We start from the raw sequence: 22,633 nt of genomic DNA on the forward strand, positions 1-22,633 counted from the left end.
TTGTCCTTCATGTCTTATTTTATGTATAATGTTGACTGTTGGTTTTAAATATACTTCTTTTCAGCTATTTGGAGAGTTATTAATGTATGCTATTTCAAAGAATACAAACAGTTTTAATATATAACTAAGGAAAAACTCAGTGTATTTGTTGTTTTTAAGATTTTCAAATATTTGTTGAATTTTATCACATCACTTTATTTTGAGAAGATTTAACTTGTTATGTAATCTGTTAATGTAATATGTATTCTAATAGACATTCTAGCATTAAAATATCCATGGAATTAATCCTGTTTAGTCATGGTTGATGATCTTTTTGCTTTTATGCTGCAGCAAATGGATCTTAGAATTGAAGCAGTTTGGATTTGTAATCTTTTTTGCCCTTTTAGCACAATGACTATAGTAAAATTATCTAACTCTTTTGAATATTATTACTTTTGTTTGTAGTCTAATGGCTCTCCCTGTCCCTTAAATTTTAGATAAAATTATCTCAACGTTTCCTACTCCTACATAATTTTATAGCTATTGGAAATCTAGAGTCCTCTACTAGATTATCTAGAATTTTTTTCTCATGACCATTTCTGCTTCTGAACCTTTGCTTCCACCATTGCTACTTCTGTTTCTAGTCTCTTTAACCCAGATATGACATTAAGTTCTTTTTTTTTTGTGAAAAAGCTTTTTTATTCTAAATCAAATTAGTTCACCAATCTAATCATAACAATGCTCAACATTTCCCATTTTGGCAATTTCTATCACTCTCAATTTTTGGTAAATCTGCCCTGTGTTCCCAACATCATCGCACCCATGGCCCTCAGCAACCATTCCAGAAAACAAAGATGATCTAATTATATTACCTGTTCTTAATTTCATCTAGTAAGTTTAAAATTCTTTCTCTACTAAGAATCATTAATAAAGTGTCCATGCTTCTTATGAAAGGCTTGATATCATACAATGCTCCTGTTTGTTTGAAAGCAAGAACAGTTTTCCACTCTAGTCTTCATCATATAACTGTTAAGGGGAAAAAAAGAAGGAAGATCCATATTTCTTGTTTTTGTTTTCTTTTTCCCCAAACCCTGAATTTCTTCTCAATCTATAATGAACGAAACACAAAATCCACATTTCTTAGTGGAACTATTTTTCTTATTTGAGGTTTTTTTTTCAGATCCTGAATTTCTTCTAAATCTACAATGAAACAACCAGTGGATTGACAACATTGGTTCTGAGATAGACTCACTCGGTAACGAGAAAGTCCAATTCCAACTGGGGAAATTTACCTGAGTCCCAGCCTTTTCAGTTTAACATTACACCTACCACCTAGAAAAATAAATCCAAGTACCCATCTGGGTTGAGAAAAGAGTTACTTGTGACTTTATAAAAAATGGAACTATGTAATGTAAAATTCCAAAAAAGTCAAATGGTGCTACATAAGACATTTTTCTTTTTCTTAGGAAAAAGGAGTTATATGGAAACTTCTCATTATCTTTTTCTTCTCTTCTATGTCCAAAGTTCAAAGCAGGTCATACTATAGGGTCCATCTCACCTTCTTATCTAAAAAACTACTCGTGCTACTTTTCTTCCAGTTTTGGCCACACGGAAAACTAACTCTACTGTGCTATATGACTCCAGAAAACAGGATGAATAAAACTGTAATACAGCAGCCTCTCATCTTAGGAAGGTGAACAGCGTTCCATCATGGACTCAAACTGGGTTGTTCGCTTTTACCATTCTTTTAACTAAATGTAAGCATGCACTCACTTAGCTGCTACACAATCTGGTCCTTCTGTAGAAGAATGAAAAAATTTAAAAAGAGCAAATGTTCCAAGACTTGAAAAAGTAAATAACAGGTTCTGTCTCCAGGAGAAAAACCCCTCCTTTCATCCAAAAATGTGGATTTACACATGTAAAAATATGTATTTGTACAGATTCTCTTTAGGTATCAGATATGAAATCAATCTTGATATCTTGTCTTTATGCTTCTTTATCACACCAAAGGGTTAACTGCAAAACTGGACCTTCATTTCTATCCAGTAAATCTGTCACAAGATGAACCAGGATATAGAGATATAGATAACTTTTTAACATCTTTTTCTTTTCAAATTACAACAAATATTTGGAATTTACTGCTGCAGTCTCAAATGTGCTTATCATAATAGTGGCCGAAACTGGAAGACATTTTTTTAAAAAACCTGAAGTCATCCATACTTGCCATTTATTAGTCTTCTTGTTTGGAGCAAAAGGCTAAGAATTCACAAATACCACAACCTAAGCACCTGTTTCAAATTAAACGTCAGCCTTCGGCTTGCAAAATAATTTTTTGATAATTAAGCAAATTGCAGAAGACCCATCAATTGCTTTTTTTCTTCTGGGAGAAGTCAGCAGGATAACTGCACTCTAAGGGCTTCTTTCTGTGTTGAATTTGAAAGGTGGAACAAAAGAAAAGCAATCTTTTCCAATCTAAACCATGGAGGTAATGTGTAGAAAGGTATCCATATTTCAGTAGGGAAAGTGGCTGGATAAAAGAAGCAGGACTACCCGCTCTAGAAGACAACATAGAAATACCGGCCACATCCTGAGTTCAGAATTTTGTTTTGAGATGAATAAAAAGCACCTAAATGTAAGGAAAGTGTTCATCCTGTGTGACAAGAATTCTCACATGGTCCATCAGACGCAGTCGGCTTCCCGGGGGCCTGCACGACCCCGGCCCAGAGGCCAAACGGCCAAATGGCCGAGGCGCTCCTCACTCCACCATCTTCGCTTCTGACATTAAGTTCTTGTCCTTATTTTCACATGCCCAAGCAAAAACTCCCTGGGGAGTTTGGTAGACTTCAGCAAATAAGGGAAGCTATGGCTACTACATCATTGTTCTTAAAATGTATTTTAGCCATTGCACTCTTGGATTTTATTGGCCCTTCACCCCACGTTGATCTGCTTCTGTCTCCCCACCTTCTTGTCATCTTACTTAACGTTCTGATATATCTTGTTTCTCCTTGTTCCGTGCAGAGTAGTTCTAACTTTTTTGGATCTTGGGTATAAAACTAATGCCAGTTTTCTTGTGGTATCACTTTTATGCCAAGTTCATTAACAGTGCACTGGTTCTGTTAAAAAGTTCTTTCCTACCTATTTTCTTTACATTTTAGGACTGTGTTGAGTAAGTTAAAATAATCTTAAAGCATGCAGTGCACATAATGGATATACAGAGGGTTTCTTTTCCTTCTCTACTTGAGCTACTTAACTCATGATAACATAATATATGGTAGCACCTAAGATAAAGTTGATGTTGTCTGTAACATGTGGTTGATAGTGCTTCTTTTTATTTTCACAAAATTAGTGTTTCAGAAATTCTTTTATATGCTAAGTTTCATGAAATGATTTAAACATTGAAACTTATTTTATATGTGTTAAAACCCTTAGTTTTTACTTGTCTTTCAGGAAATTAATTGTTAAAGCCAATATGGCCACAGGAGGAGGTCCTTTTGAAGAAGGAATGAATGATCAGGATTTACCGAACTGGAGCAATGAAAGTGTTGATGACCGACTCAACAATATGGTATGATATCTTATTATTGATGGTGTGTTGTTGATTTCTAATGTTAAAATGCAGCTTTCTCCACACCAAATCTAACTCACTCTTTATTAACATTGCTAGTTAATATATTAAGGTACCCTGGACTATTCATTATTAGTTGAAGACCCTTTTATTATAACTAACAAATCAATTTGACTTAGCTTAAACTAAAAAGGAGATTTGTTATAAGGATATAAAGATGTTTTATGGAAACCATATGAAGGAATATAGGTGGATTTTAGGGAAGGGACTGGAAAAAGGAACTGGAAAGTTGTCAAGAATCCACTCTTTTTCTACTGTGACTCTGCTTCTGAGTATTTTTTTTTTCTTTTTGGTATCGGTGGGGTTGAGCCCAGTGGTGGGTTAATCACTGAGCCACATCCCCAGCCCTTTTTTACTACTTATTTTGAGATAGAGTCTAGCTAAGTTGCTAAGGCTGACCTCAAACTTGAAATCCTCCTGCCTCAGGCTCCTGAGTCACTGGGATTAAGGCATGTGCCACCATGACCAGCTTCAAAGTACTTCTTAACCCAGTTTTCTCTTCACAGACTAGGATTATCTGCTTCTGTGGTCCATGAAGTTATAGTGTAATTGCCCCATCATTTTAAAGTTTTCAGTTATGGCTGTAATTATATGCTGATTGTTTATCTTTTATTTCCAAATTGAAAATTTGGGATAAGATTTTCCTAATTTGGATTGCATATGCATTTCTTTTCCCTTTAGCTATGGCCAGGAGAGAGTAGGGTAAGTATAAAGGGTTGACAGGAATACCTATATATGGAAGGGACAGTTCATAGAAAGGCAAGTTTTATTATAAATGAGAAAAGTAACCCAAATGGTTTCATTATAGTAGTAACTAATATGAATAAGGTAGGAATTATAGATGTTTTTGTTGAATGAATTAGGTTATGTGGGTGTGATTAATAAAAATATTTTATAGCAATAATATTAAGCATATTTTAATTCTGTGTGTGGTATTATATAATACATCATTGTCTATAAAAATAATAGTTACATTTATTGCTTACTAAATGTGAAGCACTGTATTAGATGTTTATGTATTTCATTTTTAATCCCATTTTAAAGTTTAGGATTTTAGGCATTAGGAAGCAGACTGTAGTAAGTTAAATAAATTGCCTAGGATCACCCAGTAGAACATTTCTTTAAAAAACAGTAATTATTTTAGAACCCAAGTTAATTTCAGATCTGTTGTCTTTTTTTACTATGCATGCTGACTTCAATCTAAAGGAGGCCAGTAAATGTGTCTATAATTTATTTCACTATTTAATTTATAAATAGAAAAAAAAATTTAAAACGCTTTTGAAAATGTTTAGATTCTAAGACTGATCAAAGATTTTTAAGCTTATCAAATTATTTTCCTGATTTGATAGAGGCCAGATTAACTTATGCTTTTACTTTTTTAAAGGATTGGGGTGGCCAGCAGAAGAAGGCAAATAGATCATCAGAAAAGAATAAGAAAAAGTTTGGTGTAGAAAGCGATAAAAGGGTAACTAATGAGATTTCTCCGGAGTCATCACCAGGAGTTGGAAGGCGAAGAACAAAGACTCCACATACGTTTCCACATAGTAGATATGTGACTCAGATGTCTGTTCCAGAGCAGGCAGAATTAGAGAAACTTAAACAACGGATAAACTTCAGTGACTTAGATCAGGTTTGTGAATTATTTTAAAAATCAAGTTTTATCTATGGGGAAATAGTTGAAATTGATTAAGTAATTTCTCTTAAGAATAAAAGATTGAGGGTTGTGGCTGTGACTTAGTGGTGGAGTGCTTGCCTAGCATATGTGAGGACCTGGATTGGATCTTCAGCACTACATAAAAATAAATATTAAAAAAAGTAAAGATATTATATCCATATACAACTAAAAAATATTAAAAAAAAAAAGAATTGAGCCTTGTACTTTTTAAAAGGTTTCTGTGCTGTGGAAAAAGAATTTTAATACTCGATGATACTGCTATGTCTTTTGGAAGAAAACAGATTTTTTTTCTTTGTTTTTAATTGGTTCTTTTAAGTTGTACATGACAACAGGTTTCATTTTGACATAATTTTAAAAGTATAGAATATAATTTGTTCTAATTCAGTCCCCAGTATGTCCTCTTGCCCTCCCCTCCTCCTTCCCCCGTTCCCTTCCCTCAATTCTACTGATCTTTCATTTACTTATTTTTTTAATTAATGTTTTATGGGTTAACATGATGGTGAGATTCACTGTAGTATTCATATATGTACATAAGAAAGTTAGGTCAGATTCATTTCTCTTTCCCCATCCTATCCCTCCTTCCTTCACTTCATTCTCCTTTGTCTACTCCACTAATCTATCTTCTATTCTTTTTTTTTTCTTTTAAGTCCCCTCCCCCCCCCGCACCGCCCAGCACTTATTTTGGGTTAGCTTCTGCATATCAGAGAAAGTAGTCTATTTTTGACTTTGGAGACTGGCTTGTTTCACTTAGCATGTTAGTCTCCAGCTCCATCTATATACCTGCAAATGCCATAATTTCTTTTTTCAGGCTGAGTAATATTCCATCCCATATATATACCACATTTTCTTTATGTATTCAACTGTTGAAGGGCACCTAGGTTGGCTCCATAGCTTAGCTATTTTGAATTGTGCTGCTATGAACATTGGTGTGGCTACATCACTGAAGTGTTCTGATTTTAAATCCTTTGGGTATATACTGAGGAGTGGAATTGATGGTTATATGGTGGTTCCATTCCTGTTTTTTGAGGAATCTTCATACTGCTTTCTTGAGTGGCTGCACCAATTTGCAGCCCTACCAACAATGTATGGAATGTACCCTTTTCCCCATGTCCTTGTCAGCATTTACTGTTAATTGTATTCTTGATAATTGCCATGCTGACTGGAATGAGATCAAATTTCATTGTAGTTTTCATTTGCATTTCTCTAATTGCTAGAGGTGGGTAACAGTATTATTTCTCAGCTTGCCAAAGACGTCTTTCTGGAGTTTATTACTATGCTAATAACTAATTTAAATTATTTCATTATGAAATTAAATTTTGCATGATACTAACTGAATAAAATTGTTATTAAATAAGTGGAAAGGGAAGGCGCAGTGGTGCATGCCTTTAATCACAGCGGCTTGGGAGACTGAGGCAGGAGGATTGAGAGTTCAAAGCCAGCCTCAGCAAAAGTGAGACGTTGAGGATTGAGAGTTCAAAGCCAGCCTCAGCAAAAGTGAGACGTTGAGCAATTCAGTGAGACTCTGTCTCTAAATAAAATATAAAACAGGGCTGGAGATGTGGCTCAGTGGTCGAGTGTCCCTGAGTTCAATCCCTGTTGCCAAAAAAAGGAAAAAAAAAGTAAGTGGAAGTATCCAGTTTAGCTTTAGCATATTTATTGGTTAAGTGTGGGATGTGCTAGATTACCTAAAATACAATTATGCCAATTTGAATTGGATATGTATTTCTTTACCAGGTCATCTGTGACCAGGAAAGGGTAAAATAAGGTTAGCACGAATATCTACCCATGGATTGAGGTGTAGACACAGTTCATAGAAATATGAGTTTTTAATTATAAAAGAGGAAAGTATCTATGAATGGCTTTGTTGCAACAGTAACTGAATCTCGCAATATGGATAAAATAAGAATTTGTAGATGTTTTTGTTGAATGAATTATGTGGGTATGATTAAATAAATAAAATATTTTATAGTTAAAACTGACTTGTATTTATATAATCACTGAAATAAAGCTTAGATGAATTTTTATTGATCTAAAAGCCAATAGACATGATAATGAACTCTTGACCAATGTTTTACTGTCACACGTGCTTTAAAGAGAAATGTTTCCACATTTACAGAAAAGGGTAATTATTAGTTAATACTTAATTTATACCAGATACTAAACTGAATACTTTTTTCAAAACAGTGCTGCACATAGGTGTTTATGCTGATGTTAATATTAAATAACATTGATTCATTGGTTCCAAAGACTATAAAAATTCTGTAAGGAAGTAACAAATAGCAGTATTAATTATAAATATGGCCCATAAGTTCTAGTAAGTCACAGACTAATTTTGTTCATATTTATTAGTTGTCTGAAGAAAATGAGAACTAGGAAGTGCTAATTAAATTTTGTAGATCTGAAGCTTTTTCATATTTTATTACAAAGCTATGTCTGCTGAATCAATACTTGATGGTGAAACTAAGAACATTGGAATTTTTAAAAAGTGGTTAAAGATTACTGTTTGTGATTTGATTTCATTTTCATGTATAGAGAAGCATTGGAAGTGATTCTCAAGGTAGAGCCACTGCAGCTAACAACAAACGGCAGCTTAGTGAAAACCGGAAGCCCTTCAACTTTTTGCCTATGCAGATTAACACTAACAAGAGCAAAGATGTGGCTGCAAGTCTTCAAAAAAGAGAAGTGATTGGATCAACACAGTGTAAAGAATTGTTTGCTACTGCTTTAAGTAATGACCTTTTGCAAAACTGTCAAGTCTCTGAAGAAGATGGTAGAGGAGAGCCTGCAATGGAGAGCAGCCAGGTGATAAAACTAGTTTATTTTGCTTGTTTTCACAACCCTCAAAGAATAAACATTAAGATTTAAAGAACTATATTAGTTATGCACATAGGAATTTTAGTTATGTGGAATTAAAGTATTTCCCTGACACTCTTCCTCAATCTGCCAGATATACTTAAAGTAGAATAAATATTTTTTAAACTAAATGATTGGAAAAATGGCATATAGGTTCACTAAGATTTCTTTTATTCGCAAAATACTGAATGGCTAATTTTGGTAAAGGGAGATTAGAAACAATGTGATTAATAGATTTTCGCTAATAATTTTTTAATGGTAGTATTTTTAAAAGTACTTTTCAAAGTATAATACTTAGGCATAAAAGAGAAAACATTAGAAGGAAATTTGTATAAATAATAGTTTATTTTATAACTAGTATTTATCAAGTAATATAAGGTAAAATAGTTTTGAAATTTATTTTTAAATTGATAGTGATTTTTAATCTTGCCAATTATGTTGATTAAAATCCAAATTTGATTCAGACTTTTTGCATGTATGGATTCATATAATAAACTTAGATGTACCATTATTCTTTTTGAAATAAAAATCTGTAAAATTGTTGCTATTGAGATGGTTATGTTAAGTTTTACATGTTGTGTGTCATGCTATTTTTCTTTTTAATATTTCCCCTGCAGATTGTAAGTAGACTTGTTCAAATTCGTGACTATATTACTAAAGCTAGCTCCATGCGAGAAGATCTTGTGGAGAAAAATGAAAGATCTGCTAATGTTGAACGCCTTACTCATCTAATAGATCACCTTAAAGAACAAGAAAAGTCGTACATGAAATTTCTCCAAAAAATTCTTGTAAGCTTTATATCTTTTTATAACATCGAGTTATTTTTATAATATATCACTGATGACATTTTGATGCTATCCTAGAGGAGTTAACGTATTTTCAAAAAATCTTGCCACCCATTATAACATTTTACTGCCCTTTTTAATAGTTGTATGATTTATACCACTAAAATATTTCAGGCTAGAGAAAATGAGGAGGAGGATGTTCGGACTATAGACTCAGCTGTGGGATCTGGTTCTGTAGCTGAGAGCACATCGCTAAACATAGATGTGCAGTCTGAGGCTTCAGATACCACGGTAAGCGGCTTTTTGGTAATTAAAGTGCTGGAAATGAAGGTTTAAACTTTCCCCCCATTTTTCACAGTGATATTTTATAGGTGTTCTTTAATGAAAAGTATTCCAGTGGAAGAAACCCTCAAACTGTTAATGCTGTATGTATGTTTTAATGGAAGTTTAAAAATTTTAATTACATTAAAGTACTTTTTTAAAAATTTTTTAATCTTTATTTTGCTTTATTTATTTTTATGTGGTGCTGAGGATCAAACCCAGTGCCTTACATGTGTGAGGCAAGCGCTCTGCCACTGAGCCACAACCCCAGTCCACATTAAAGTACTTTTGATGGCTAATTTGAAAATTTAATAATTTCTGAACTTTAGCTTTCAGAAATAGTTTTTCTAATTTGTTTAAGTATAATTTTACTAATTTTAGGAGGCATTGGATATGTTAAAATTTATTGTGGATGTAAGGGCTATTGTAATCACTAATGATACTCACGATTACTAAGTCTATAATTTATTAGAAAAGTATTCATGTTATTTGCCATTGGGGATCATTTTAAGGATATTAGGATTTTTAATTTCTCAAGCCCTAGTTTGGTACTGTAGCAAAACCAGATGATTGAAATATTTAGATAGAGTAGTAAATAGGACAGGACAGCATTTGCATTATTATTTTTTTCATAGTGAGAAAAATACTGTATTTTGTTTGTGGGCTTGTGTGGTACTGGGGATTGAACCTAGGGGTGCTCTCCCACTGAGCTGTATCCCCAGGACTTTTTATCTTTAATTTTGAGACAGGGTCTTGGTAAGTTGCTGAGACTGTTCTTGAATTTGTGAACCTCATGCCTCAGCCTCCTAAGTTGCTGGAATTACAGGTGTGCATCACAGCTTCTGCCAATACTGTAATTTCTGACTGAAAAATGAAATTTCTTTTGAAATTTCCAAAGCATGAAACCATGCTTTGGAAAATAATAATTTACAGAACTTTTGAGGAAAGATTTGTAGAAAAGACTTTACTCACAGATGTTAGTGTGCTTTAAAACTAGTATACTTGCAAGCATTTTTATTTTAACAGATACGCCTATACATTAGTAAACTTTAAAACCAGTAAAGATTTTCTTTTGAAAGGATAACCATATATATATCTCTCCTGTTTTTGAGATTTGTTCCAAAATACCATTCAGCATTAGGAATTTGAGAGTTTGTTTCCTTTTAGTATTCACCTGCATAGTTTCTTATCTGCCTCCTTTCTCTTCCCTGCCCTTCCTGATTTGAAGAGGGAATTTGAATGTTGTTTTTTTTTTTTTTTTCTCTACCTTGCTTTCACCAGGAAATGCTCAGAATTCTTGATCCAAACAGTTGTTGAAGAATGGATTCTACTATGGGGAAATAGTTTTTCTATGTACAGTGGTGCTGGAAATAATTTCTTCCTTACATACCAGCAGAAATGGAAGGGTTGGGGCAATGTGGATAAAAAAATTTATTGGAGAGGGGTGGGAAATGGTATAGTTGATTATTATAGTTTATATTCTAATTTTTGAAGTATTTACCATGATGAGAATTTTTTGCATAATAACATAAAGCCATAACATTATGGAAATTGCTTAATAATATGTTGTAGGATAAATGTTAAAATATGCTTTAACAGCTTTGTGTAGCTAGGATATGATATTTATTAATTATAATAAGTAACAATTTAGTCTAAAAAAATGTAAAGTTCTGATTGATTTTATTGCCACTTCGGAGTGGGGGTGGATTACTTTTTTAAAGATGAACTGGGTAACTTTTGTGTTTATTTAAAAGACTGGCTTATATGTTAAACAGAAGTTTGTATTAAGAAATTAATATGCTACACTATTTAATAAAGGAGGCATCTTTTAGTCTGAGAATTCGGCCGTGCATTGAGGACAAACTAGGGAATTCAGCCTCACGAGAACAGGTTTCAGACATTGACGTTACTACAAGTCCAAAAGGGAAAGGTGACAGACCTCCTCAGAATGACAGGGAACTGAGGCCTAATAGGAAATATAGCCGAAAACGTGGATTTCCCTCAAAGGTATACTTCACAATATTAACTTGGGAAGTCTCTAAGTAGCACCTCTTTTGTTCATATTCCTTTTCCTTATTTGCTTTCTGTTCTTGCTATTACTCTTAAATACATAAATTATTAATATGGTTAATTATTATACTGTAACTTGCTTTGGTAAAATGCTATCCCTTAGCATTTTTATTTCTTTCTGCATTTTTATTTCTTTCTGCTTTCTTATATACCTTCCCATGGATTATATGTGGCAGCTGATTTTAATTTACATTAACAAAGGATTTAAAGTGTAATTTGATTTCCTTTTTTTTGTTATCTAGGCTCAAAATACCTAACATTCTTAAATCCAGACTATTAGTCAGTTACCTTTTGTTTCTGATATTAGTGTTTGTGCATTATGATACTTTGCATTTTGTCTTATTTTCTGTGGTAATTCATTAAAGAAAAAGAAAATTGAGGGCTGGGGATGTGGCTCAAGTGGTAACGCGCTCGCCTGGCATGCGCGGGGCCTTAGGTTCAATCCTCAGCACCACATAAAAATAAAGATGTTGTGTCCACCGAAAAACTGAAAAATAAATATTAAAAAAATTATCTCTTTCTCTCTCCTCTTTCTTTAAAAAAAAAAAGAAAGAAAAAAATTGAGCAAGCTACTAGCTTTCTTCTCTTTGTAAGAATGATAAGCTTTATAGTTGTTTATATTTTTGTTTTTATTGGAAACCTTTTTTTTTAAGGAAAAGTAATTATGTAGTAGACTTGTTTATTAATATTTTTGCTGGGTTTCTTTCAGTGTTTGATTTAAATGTTCTTTCTTTTAATTTTCTATAATTTGCATAAAGGTATTGAACATAAGTTTATGTAGTTCCACCTGAAACAGTTTGGATAAAAATATCATATCATTCATAGAAGTATTTATATCCTTTTGCAAGAGCAAAGTGTTTTAATAATTGAGTATATACAATATTAATTTCATGTTTTATTACTAGCTTATTATCTCCAACTGGATCTTTCTTTTCCATTTTGTAGATATTTATATTTTCTTTTTATGACTGTTGAAAAATCACAAAACTTAATTCTAGATTTTTGGCAGTTTGTGTTTTTTGTTTGGTTTTGTAGACTTCGAGGACACAGTTTGAAATCAGTTATGGGGATCTTGCAATTTAAAGTGTTAATTAAGTAAATGGTGCCCCAACAGAGGAGTAAAGTGGGTGATTATTTTAAAAACTAGTAGCAGTGAAGAGGAGAAAGTGAACATGAACCACAATAATATCCTTTGGAATTTTTGTCTCCTTTTATCCTGAATAGTGACAAAATTTGAGAGTTGACAGTACAGTCTAGTTTATCTTAGCTCTGTTTTTATCCCCATAATGTGTTGTTGAAAACTCTTTTCTATTCTTAAGTTTCTTTGAAAATTATTTTTGTAAGTGAATTTGGAGTTTATTACAATTTGACTGTCTTTAAATTATGATTCTTACCTTGATTCTTAAGGTCATCCTAGTGTGGTTTTATTAGTACTCAGTTCCTAAAATGATTTTAATTTCCTAGGGTAAAATTTATTCCCAACATTTGACTTTATTTTTTCCTCTGCTAAACAGAATCTATTATTCTCAGCATTCCTTCCCTTTTACTCAGCTTTTGTAAATATCTGTCTGAAATGTTATTTACATGGGTACAAAAGTTATTAAGTGGTGATAGAATTCCACAAACTTAAAAAATTGTTGGAAGTTCATTTTTGGATTAATGAAAAATATGAAAATTGTTGTAGTTGTACCTTTTTTGGTCTTTTTTTTTACATTTTACTAACATCTTTGTTGAAATTATTGTGAAATGATCTTTTACCAAATCTGAGAGGACTATTGACAATTATTCCTAGTGTTTCAGGTTTTTTCCCAAGACGTAAAGTCTTGAAATATGCCAGAACTAAGAAGATGAATTTTTAATAGGGATGAATATAAATAACAAATATATATTAAATAAATATATAAATATAAATAACATCCTTCCTCTTGTGTAGGATGGCAGAAAACTGAGTAAATAGTAGTTACTTTGAAAAGGATTGTAGTTTATTAGGAATTCACAATAGAAAAGCCTTCAGTAAATAGCAGGCTAACCAAGATTATAGATTACTTCTGTCCTATGTTCATAAAGTCTAGAAATAGTCCAGAATAAGTAGATATGGCACTGATCAGGCTCTTCTGATGTGGACATTAAATATTTTTATCATAAGTCGATTTCCTATTTTATTTCTTAGTCACATATGTAAAATGTTTTCACAGTTACGCATTCTTAGTCACAGTACTGATGCACATTCTATTTGGGGAGTTAAAGAAAAGAGGCATTTACATAGTACTGGGAAGGGATGTCAGCCAGAAAGAAACTTACTTTGAGCCATCTGTTGTTCTCCATTATTTGTCCAGAATTCAGGTGTACATATGGAAAGTAGATCAGTATGGTTTTTTTTTTTAAATCATTGAACTTTTTTATAGAGGGGGCGAGGATCTCTTATTTAAAATATACAAAACCTCCAACAAAAATTTGTTAGCAAGACAAATTTAAAATTGCCTAAATAAAACAAAGGTGAATATTTTATGTAAATGTTAGGTAAAATCATAGAATTTTTAAATTAAAAAAATTATGGTAAATCACTGACGAAAAAATACTGATATATATTTCATGCATAATTTATCTTAAAAATGATTGTTTTGGGGTTATATTTAAATTCATATCTTTGACTTTTCTTTTTTCTTGTTGGATTACATTTTGTATGATTTTAAAATTAATGTCTAAAAGTTGATTGTTTCTTATCAGTGCTGCTTGTTTAATCTCTTACTTTACTTTTAGGCAGGATGATAACTTCCTATCATTTTGGGGGAATTTGTAAGTATTTACTTCTATTTTATGTCCTCAGACTCAGCTGAATGGGCATAATTTAAAAGTAAAAAAATGTAATGGTATGATACGAAATACACAATTTTCTGCGTTTTATATGCCTAATGTGATGCAGTTACATTAAAGCCTTTTTACATAAAATTATCAAGTAACTTTATTTTTAAAGTTTTTGTCCTTGGTTAGAAAGAAATTAGTGGGTTTGTTGTCTGAGGGTTTTTTTTTTTTTGTATTGTATTGTGTTATTTTGTATGCTTTGGTACTAGGGATGGAAATTGAACCCAAGGGCACTTTACCCCTTTGCTATATCCCCATTTCTTTTATCTTGAGACAGGATCTTGCTAAGGTGTTGAGGCTTGCATTGTGTTTCTCATTCTCATTCTCTTGCCAGAGCCTCTGAGTCTTGCATTGTGTTTGTAGCATCACTTCCAAGAGTGGGGCGGAAAATTTCTTAGTTTGGCCTTTTTACAGAGTCTTTTTGGGCATTAACCCAGTCTAAACTGTTCTCAATTTTTTATTGGCTGTGGTTCCCCTCATTCTTCTGTGTGTGTGTGTGTGTGTGTGTGTGTGTAGGTAACTCCTCTTGCCCTTGTCAGTTTTTCGGTTTTATGTTTTGTATGTCTTTTTCCTTTCTTTCCTTTTGTTAATTCCTCTTCATGATAAGCTATTGCTTCTGATCTTATACTATGAAATTACCTAACTCTTAACATGGCAGGCTATCTGTATGTTATCATTCTATTCTGATTCTTTTTTATTCAGGTCTACTAAAATTGTATATAGGGTTGCATATTTAATTCTAATGTATTATTTATGTACATATATTGCCATTTTTGTAGTCAAAAGGGGAAAATGGATTTTAATATAGATATAAGTATTGTTGCTCTTATTTTCCAGGCCAGAGATCCTGAACAGGAGCCTATGGAAGAGATAGAAAATTTGAAGAAACAGCATGATTTATTAAAAAGGATGTTACAACAGCAGGAGCAACTGCGAGCTCTGCAGGGACGACAAGCTGCTCTTCTAGCTCTGCAGCATAAAGCAGAGCAAGCTATTGCTGTGATGGATGATTCTGGTATGACAGTCTTCATATGTTTTTATAAGCAAGGCTCAATAAACACTTACATTGCAAGGTTGATGATGTTATTATATAGTCAGGTTGTGATTGTTGACTAGTTTAGAAACCTTACCCTATCCTGTGCTTTTCTCTGGTTATGCAGAAAAGGTTGCAGGGACAACTCCTGGCCATCATACTGTACGATGCAGACAGACAGCTCGCTCTCCTTTTCATCAGAGAGTACCCTTAAGAGGTAAAAGGGACAGGCTGTAGTTCTGTTTTTGTGCCTCAGATTGATAGGGCTCTTGATGCTTTTATTTCCAGTTTTTGTACTTTATTCAACTAGGATTGCCATTCTTTGTTTGCCTCTTAATGAAGTATTAAAAACCTTAAGTGAGGTCATAAATAAATTTATAGAGCACTTTACCATTTAATGTTAGTAGTAGCTCAGTTATTTCAATTAGATCTCCAATTTTGTATACTGGCTTTTTTCAAGTATAATTTCATATTAGTTTTCTTGAGACTCAGAAATGTTCATTTCTTCTTTTTCTCATCATAGCTATATATCATTTAGTTGAAAGTTTTATTGAATTGTTTAGTATTTAGTATTGTAGTTTGTCTCATTACCTTCACCTGAATGTTTTATTTTTTTTTTGTTGTTAAATTAAGATAATTACTTAATTAAGTTCAGTTAGGCTATTTTTTTAGTATTATTTTTAATTGACAAATAATAATTGTGTATATTTAGGGGGTAAAAAGTGATGAGTTTATGACACACTCTTCTAGTGGCTAAATTATGTTTCCTAATAGAGTATTCTATCATTACATTCTAATATTTTTTTTCCTTTGAGCACCTCATTTTTGCTAGTGAACTTACGTCCCGAGACTACTTGTTTTGTGAGTTAATTTATACTGCTCTCCAGATCTAGCCTACCAACTCAGCTGTCTGATCACTGTTGTTATATCTTATTTAATTTTATATTTTCATGAGGAGCTTTATGACTTTTAAGTCACTTTTATAATATATGTTGTGTGTATTAATAATTATACTAATTTTTCCTCATAAAATCCAGGGTACCATTGTATTTATATTTATACTTAGAAAGTACATAATTTTGGAAAATAAATTATTTCAATATGAAGACAATCCTAGTTAAGAAGTAACTCTTTAAATATTTTAAAGTTTGAAGTATCAGACTTTAAAGACTTCCCTTCATAGTTACATTAATCTTGAATATTTACATCATCTCATTTGATTATGATAGAATTGTAGGTTAGTACCTGTTTTAGTTAGCTTTCTTTGCTGCTGTTACAAAAGATTTGACAACAGCAATGTAGAGAAGGAAAAGTTTGTTTGGGTCTCAGGGTTTCAGAGGTCTCAGTCCATAGATGGCTGGCTGACTCCATTTCCTCAGGGCTCAAGGTGAGGCAGGTCATCATGGTGAAAGGGCATGGCAGAGGAAGACAGCTAGGAAAAATGGAACCAAGAAGCAAAAAGACTTCTCTACCCACCGAGGAAAAATATATATCCCAAGGGCATATTCACAATTACCCACCTCCTCCACCCAGTTATGACCCAGTTAATCTGTATCAGGGAAATAAGTGCACTGATTAGGTTAAGCTTTTCACAACCCAATTATTCCACCTCCGAAACTTTCTTGAGCTTTTCGGAACACCTCATCCAAACTATAACCATACCTAAAACTTTTATTCTTATTCTTGTTTTATATCAAAGTTTCTTTTTTCCCTAGGCTTATACAGAAAGAGTCAGATCTTTTTGAATTTTAGGCCAGAGGTCTTCTTCATATTTCTAAATATGAACCTTTTTAAGTAAACACACAGTATCTTTTAAAAAATAAACTATCACAAGGCAAGGAACAAGAATAGAATGAATAGGAATTTGGATTTGAATTTATTTTATACAATACTACAAAAAGAATTTTAGCGTAGTATTTTTAAATAGATTTGCTCCTGTATGTATGAGATTTTTCAGAGGGATACTGATGAAAAGCCAGAGTTACACTATTTAATCTTCTGGTGTTTAAGAGAAGCAGCACAGTTGTCATGGGAAAGAGTATTTTGCAAGGTATACACTAGTTACTGGACTGTAACTTCTTTATTTGTCATGTAGAGTTTGGAGTATATATGTGGAATTGTCAGCCCTGAAATTCTTATTTTTCCAGGAGAGAAAGAAATTTAGAAGTAGAGATAAAGATGGGTTGTTTGGATAAACCTGCTCCACCCCTAATGCATTGAGTCACAGGTTTTTAATTGGGTTATAACACCATTACTCCTTGTATGTTGGGTCAGAAAAAGATGAGGCACTATACTACAGTTTTGCAGTTGTCCTTTATTTTTAGAATAGACAGACACTTATAATAAAAGGATTATTTGGCAGATAAATAAGAAGGTTAATTAATTCACATTATTTTAGGTGAATTTTCCCTCACTTTATGTTTAGCTTCTCAGAACTTAAAAAATGTTTGATTTATTTATATTAATGAATAGTTATTAATTTTTTTTCAGTTGGAGAAACTACAGGTAGTTTATCTGGAGTCAGTATAACATCTGAACTAAATGAAGAATTAAATGATTTAATTCAGCGTTTTCATAATCAGCTTCGTGATTCTCAGGTAACAATTTTTTGCATGGTTGATTTTAAAATCACATTCATTAGAACAGTGGTTTTCTGACTTTAATAAACATAAACATCACATTTGGAGTCCCTTTATCTCCAAAATTATGAATTCATAAGGTTTGAGTGGGCTTTTCTCCACATGATTTTATTGCTGCTGTTCTGGGAGACTAAACTTTGAAGAACACCAAATTAGAGCAAAATGTACTTTGAATGAAGTGCTAAGTGAAATTTTCTTTTTCTCTGTTATTAGATAATACTTCCTTCCCCACCCCCTGCCCCAGAAGACTATAAGGTCATAACCAATAAGATTTCTGTTAGATTCAAGTCAATGTCCTTGGAGCATCTTAAAATTGCTAACAATTTTGCCACGCCTGGTGATACACACCTATAATCCCAGGGGCTCAGGAGGCTGAGACAGGAGAATCTCAAGTAAAAGTTGCTAACAATTTTAAGAAAGTTCTTAAATTTAATTTGAGAATTAATAGTGTTATAATATGAAAACTTTGTAAATAATGATATAAATGCATATTTTCAATATGTGGGCTTTGGTAAATAGGGTAAATTAATACCTCTCCACTGGAAATATGTGTAATTGAAGGTGCATTGTCTCTTCGGTCTTTTTGCTGATTGATCAAGTGAAAATAAAAGAATATGATTCAACTACTTTGGAGAGTTGATTAGCAATATTTAGTAAATTTTTTCTAATGACCCTGCCATGATCTACCCTAAAGAATCAGATGTTTACAAGGAGGTAAATATAGGAAATGTTCATGGTAGTATTGTACTAATAGCAAAAAAACAGAACCAAAAGAAATGTCTAGCAAAATGAGTTAATAAATAATATATATGTGTATATATAATATATACATTCCATGAAATTTTGCATAGTAATTTGAATAAATGAAATAGAGCTAATGAATGAAAACTGATAAATTTAAGAAGGATACTGCTTATTTTATATTTTAAAATGTGTAAGTTTTTATGGATACATACATAGCTGTTACAAATTTCAGATTGTGGTTACATCTGGAGTGGGCAGTGGAATTGGGGAAGAGTACTTAGAGCTTTAGCTTAGTGTCTTTGATGTTATATTTCTCTTAAAAAGTAGAAAGAATGAGGCTGGATGCAGCGGCCCATGCTTGTAATCCCAGTATCTTGGGAGGCTGAGGCTGGAGGATCTCAAGTTCAAAGCCAGCCTCAGCAACTTAGCAAGGCACTAATGCAATTCAGTGAGACCCTGTCTCTAAATAAAATACAAAATAGGAGTGGAGATGTGATTCCGTGTTCGAGTGCCCTTGAGCTCCGTCTCTGGTGTGCCCCCCCCCCCAAATAAAAAATAAAAAGAATGGATACAAATATGGGGAAATATGATGAGGCTCACTGGTAGGTGTCTACTGTATGATTCCCTAAGCCTTAGTACATTTTTGATATGTTTCATAATTTAAAAAAAAAAAAAGTTGGCCAGGCACACGACTGGGCACACCTCTTAGATACTCTGGAGGCTGAGGCAGGAGGATCTCAAGTTCAAGGCCTGTCACAATTCAAGACCCTATTTCAAATTAAAATTTTTAAAAAGAGTTAGGGATATGGCTCAGAGGTAGAACACTCCAGGATTCAATTCCCTTTACCACCATCACCACCCCCAAAAAAGTGTAGGAAAATTTGATAGTTAAGAAATTAAAAGCTTGTAATGGTGGTTCTAAGCAGAAATAAGAAAAAGATATTTGAAGGTTTATTCTATGTAAAATATGGCATTGTTAACATCTATTTAGATATAGACAATAATGATAACCAGTGAACCCAGGACCACCGTATGGTTACATATGTATATGAAATCATTTACGTGTTGTGGTGGCATATCAGAAAATAGCATTTAATTTGGGAGTAGAAATGGAAGCCCACTGATACCTCTTATAAAAAATATTTTTAAGATGAGAATGCAACTTTTAATTGCCTTAATTCTATTTTTTTTTTTTTTAATAAGCCTCCAGCTGTTCCAGACAATAGAAGACAGGCAGAAAGTCTTTCTTTAACTAGGGAGGTTTCCCAGAGCAGGAATCCATCAATTTCAGATCATTTGCCTGATGAGAAAGTTCAACTTTTTAGCAAAATGAGAGTGCTGCAGGAAAAGAAACAAAAAATGGACAAGTTACTTGGAGAACTTCATACACTTCGAGATCAGCATCTGAACAATTCATCATGTAAGTAAATCTGGTTTAGCATTACTATATAGACAACATGTATCTGCTGGCACTTAATAGTGTTTGATGAGTAAATGAATACAGTTTCTCAGAAATTTACAATTTTGCTAGGAAGATAAAACTGGAGTGTGAAAAAAGTTTTTAAGTAACAAGTCAATATATAATAAAAGCCAAATATATGGTGAATCTTCAGAAAAGAAAAAGAATAAAGTTGGGCCTTGAAAAATAGGTAGAATTTTAATAAGGGAAAGGTAGAAGAGAAGGTAATTATTTGATACTTCAACATGGTACTGCATTTTTTAGTATGCAAGAGTTTTTGTAAGGAAGTACTAATCCAATTTGTGCCTTGATTTAAAAATCTTGAAACTATAGGTTGCGGGTGTAGCTGTAGAGTGCCTGTGTTACATGCTATGCTTGAAACCCTGGGTTGATCTACAGAACTGCAAAGAATAAAAGCTTGAATTAAATAAAAACCTTGAAACTATTAAGCAGATTTAGTTTTTAAGACACACAGACACACAAAGATATGAAAAATTTCTGTAGTATATGATTTAGAGCAGAAAGTCTCCAGTTTATAACTACTGTACTTAAGTTCATTTTTTAAAAATATTATAAATAGCCATATCAAAGAGCTGTGACTATAGAAACTATCTTCTCTAATTTTTTTTTTTTCTTTTTGATATTGGAGATTGAATCCAGGGCTTTGTGCATGTAAAGTGCACACTCTATCTACTCTAATTCCAACCTAGTTACTAGTCTTCAGTTGCTGTCCTCAGACCTTTTTAAACCTGGATCCTGCCTCTGGAGACACAGCTAACAGTAATAAGGGGTAAAGCATTGGAAATTGAAGTCAGTAGGGGAAAATCTAACTTGCCTCTATTCTTTAACATTCCGGTATATCTAATTAAAGATAAGCAATAAAAACATCTCATCTCTGAAGTCCTTTTCTTTATTCTCTACACATCTTCTGTTTCTCTGCCACCTCCAAATGAACCTTACTAATTCTGCCCTGAAACATACTCCTTTTCCCTGATCTCTCCTAATCCCCTCTTCCTCTAAGTAGAGTATAATCCCAATCCCTTTCTTATACAAGAAAAGGTGAAAAAAGCTAAGAAAAACTTAAAATTTGAAAGTTGTGTTCATGTCATTGTGGTCAGTTTTATACATATAAAGAAAGTAGTACTGTGCTAATGATTTTAATAGGTCATTTTTTCCCATTGGAAAATAGTGTGAGGGCAGCACCAACAGTTAGAAAGGTTAAAGAATAGAGTAAAAAGACTACTAGAACCCAGCTATAGTAATTGTGTTATTTAAGTGAGTAGTAAACAATGATGGTCCTTTTAAGAGAAATGACAGTAGTTTTGAAGTGATAGAAGTAGAAGCGCAAAGATTATGTCTTCATTAATTGTCCATGGAGGCATAAAATATCTTTGATGTATGTGGACAGAAAAATAATTAGATTAGTTCAAAGACTTTACAGGATTGATTTTTATCTAGTTAAAAAATGGTTTTCCAGTTAGCATTTCATGGTATAGATGTATCACAGTCATGTTAGCACTTTTACTTTGTCTCCTGGAATAAAGCTCAATCTTGGTATTCATAAGACCTAATTAGTTAGGGCTCCCTATGATTTGCAGATTATGAATGCACTTCATACCTAGGGACCTGTTAACTCCAGAACCAAGTTTAGCAGAGTACTCTTCTAGTTATTTTTCCAGAATACAACATCATGATTCTTATCAGTGTCTATCTTGTCCACTCCCCCAACCCCAGTCGCCCAGTAACTATAATGTAAAAGATATAAAAATGTATTTTCTGTGTGTATTTTGATGTGTTTGGTTGTGGAGTATATTAATAAGCAAATTACTTGAATATATACTCAAGTTTCAAAAATTTAACTATAAAATTTAAAATGTTAATGATGTTTACTTTTTGGTCTATCTCTAAGCATATTATTAATAAGAGTTGCTTGGTGCCTTGTTTGTTTATGGTAACTGGTAATATTTTTCTTTTTTATAGTTGTGCCTTCTTCAGCCTCTCCACAGAGAAGTGGAGATCAGAGAAGTACAGTTTCAGCCCCCTCTGTTCCTGTAGGCTTGGTACCAGTTGTCAATGGAGAGTCCAACAGCAGCCTTGTATCATCTGTTTCTTATCCTGCCGCTTCTCTAGGTCCTCAGAATGAGAATGAAAATGAAGGCCATCTGAACCCAACTGAAAAACTACAGTAAAATATTTTTTATAATCCTTATTCACATAAATTAGAATTAAATAATGGGGATAAACTTGGCGTTTTTTCCCCTTTGTGTTAAAAAATTTTGGAGAAACTAAAGTTATTTAATAAGCATACTAAAGTGTGATGGTAAAAAGGAATTTATTATATGTGCATTCTATGAATAATCGAAGAGAAATATGACATTATAAAATAGGTAACTTCAGTGAGCTGATGTTTTTCTTGTTTTTAAAGAAAGGATCAGAAATAGCTAGGACTGTAGTTAAAATATTTCTATATTCAAATGATCGAGCTCAGGTCTGAAATTATATCATACAAGGCTATGTCGCTGGACAAATTACTTACCATTACTAAGGCTATTTTTGCATCTGCAAAATAGGGTTAATATTTAATAACA

General features: G+C 32.8%; 1 protein-coding gene across 10 annotated transcripts in view; it reads left to right on the forward strand.

The window, feature by feature from the left end:
• Positions 1-22,633, forward strand: part of Pcm1 (pericentriolar material 1) — a 96,613-nt gene that overhangs the window by 14,438 nt on the left and 59,542 nt on the right. For 5 of the 10 annotated variants that reach the window (XM_071610438.1, XM_071610441.1, XM_071610439.1 and 2 more), the window contains 11 exons: positions 3,427-3,544; positions 4,989-5,234; positions 7,812-8,081; positions 8,750-8,920; positions 9,092-9,208; positions 11,057-11,245; positions 15,008-15,185; positions 15,331-15,420; positions 17,694-17,800; positions 19,790-20,006; positions 22,026-22,230. In XM_071610438.1, coding sequence (XP_071466539.1) covers positions 3,449-3,544; positions 4,989-5,234; positions 7,812-8,081; positions 8,750-8,920; positions 9,092-9,208; positions 11,057-11,245; positions 15,008-15,185; positions 15,331-15,420; positions 17,694-17,800; positions 19,790-20,006; positions 22,026-22,230 — 1,886 coding nt within the window. In that variant the 5' untranslated portion in view covers positions 3,427-3,448. The remainder of the gene's footprint in view (positions 1-3,426; positions 3,545-4,988; positions 5,235-7,811; positions 8,082-8,749; positions 8,921-9,091; positions 9,209-11,056; positions 11,246-15,007; positions 15,186-15,330; positions 15,421-17,693; positions 17,801-19,789; positions 20,007-22,025; positions 22,231-22,633) is intronic. The other 5 variants (XM_071610445.1, XM_071610447.1, XM_071610446.1 and 2 more) reach the window with 3 other exon arrangements.

The sequence above is a fragment of the Marmota flaviventris genome, chromosome 3 (assembly GCF_047511675.1).
Source record: "Marmota flaviventris isolate mMarFla1 chromosome 3, mMarFla1.hap1, whole genome shotgun sequence".
In the NCBI taxonomy this organism is placed as follows: Eukaryota; Metazoa; Chordata; class Mammalia; order Rodentia; family Sciuridae; genus Marmota; species Marmota flaviventris.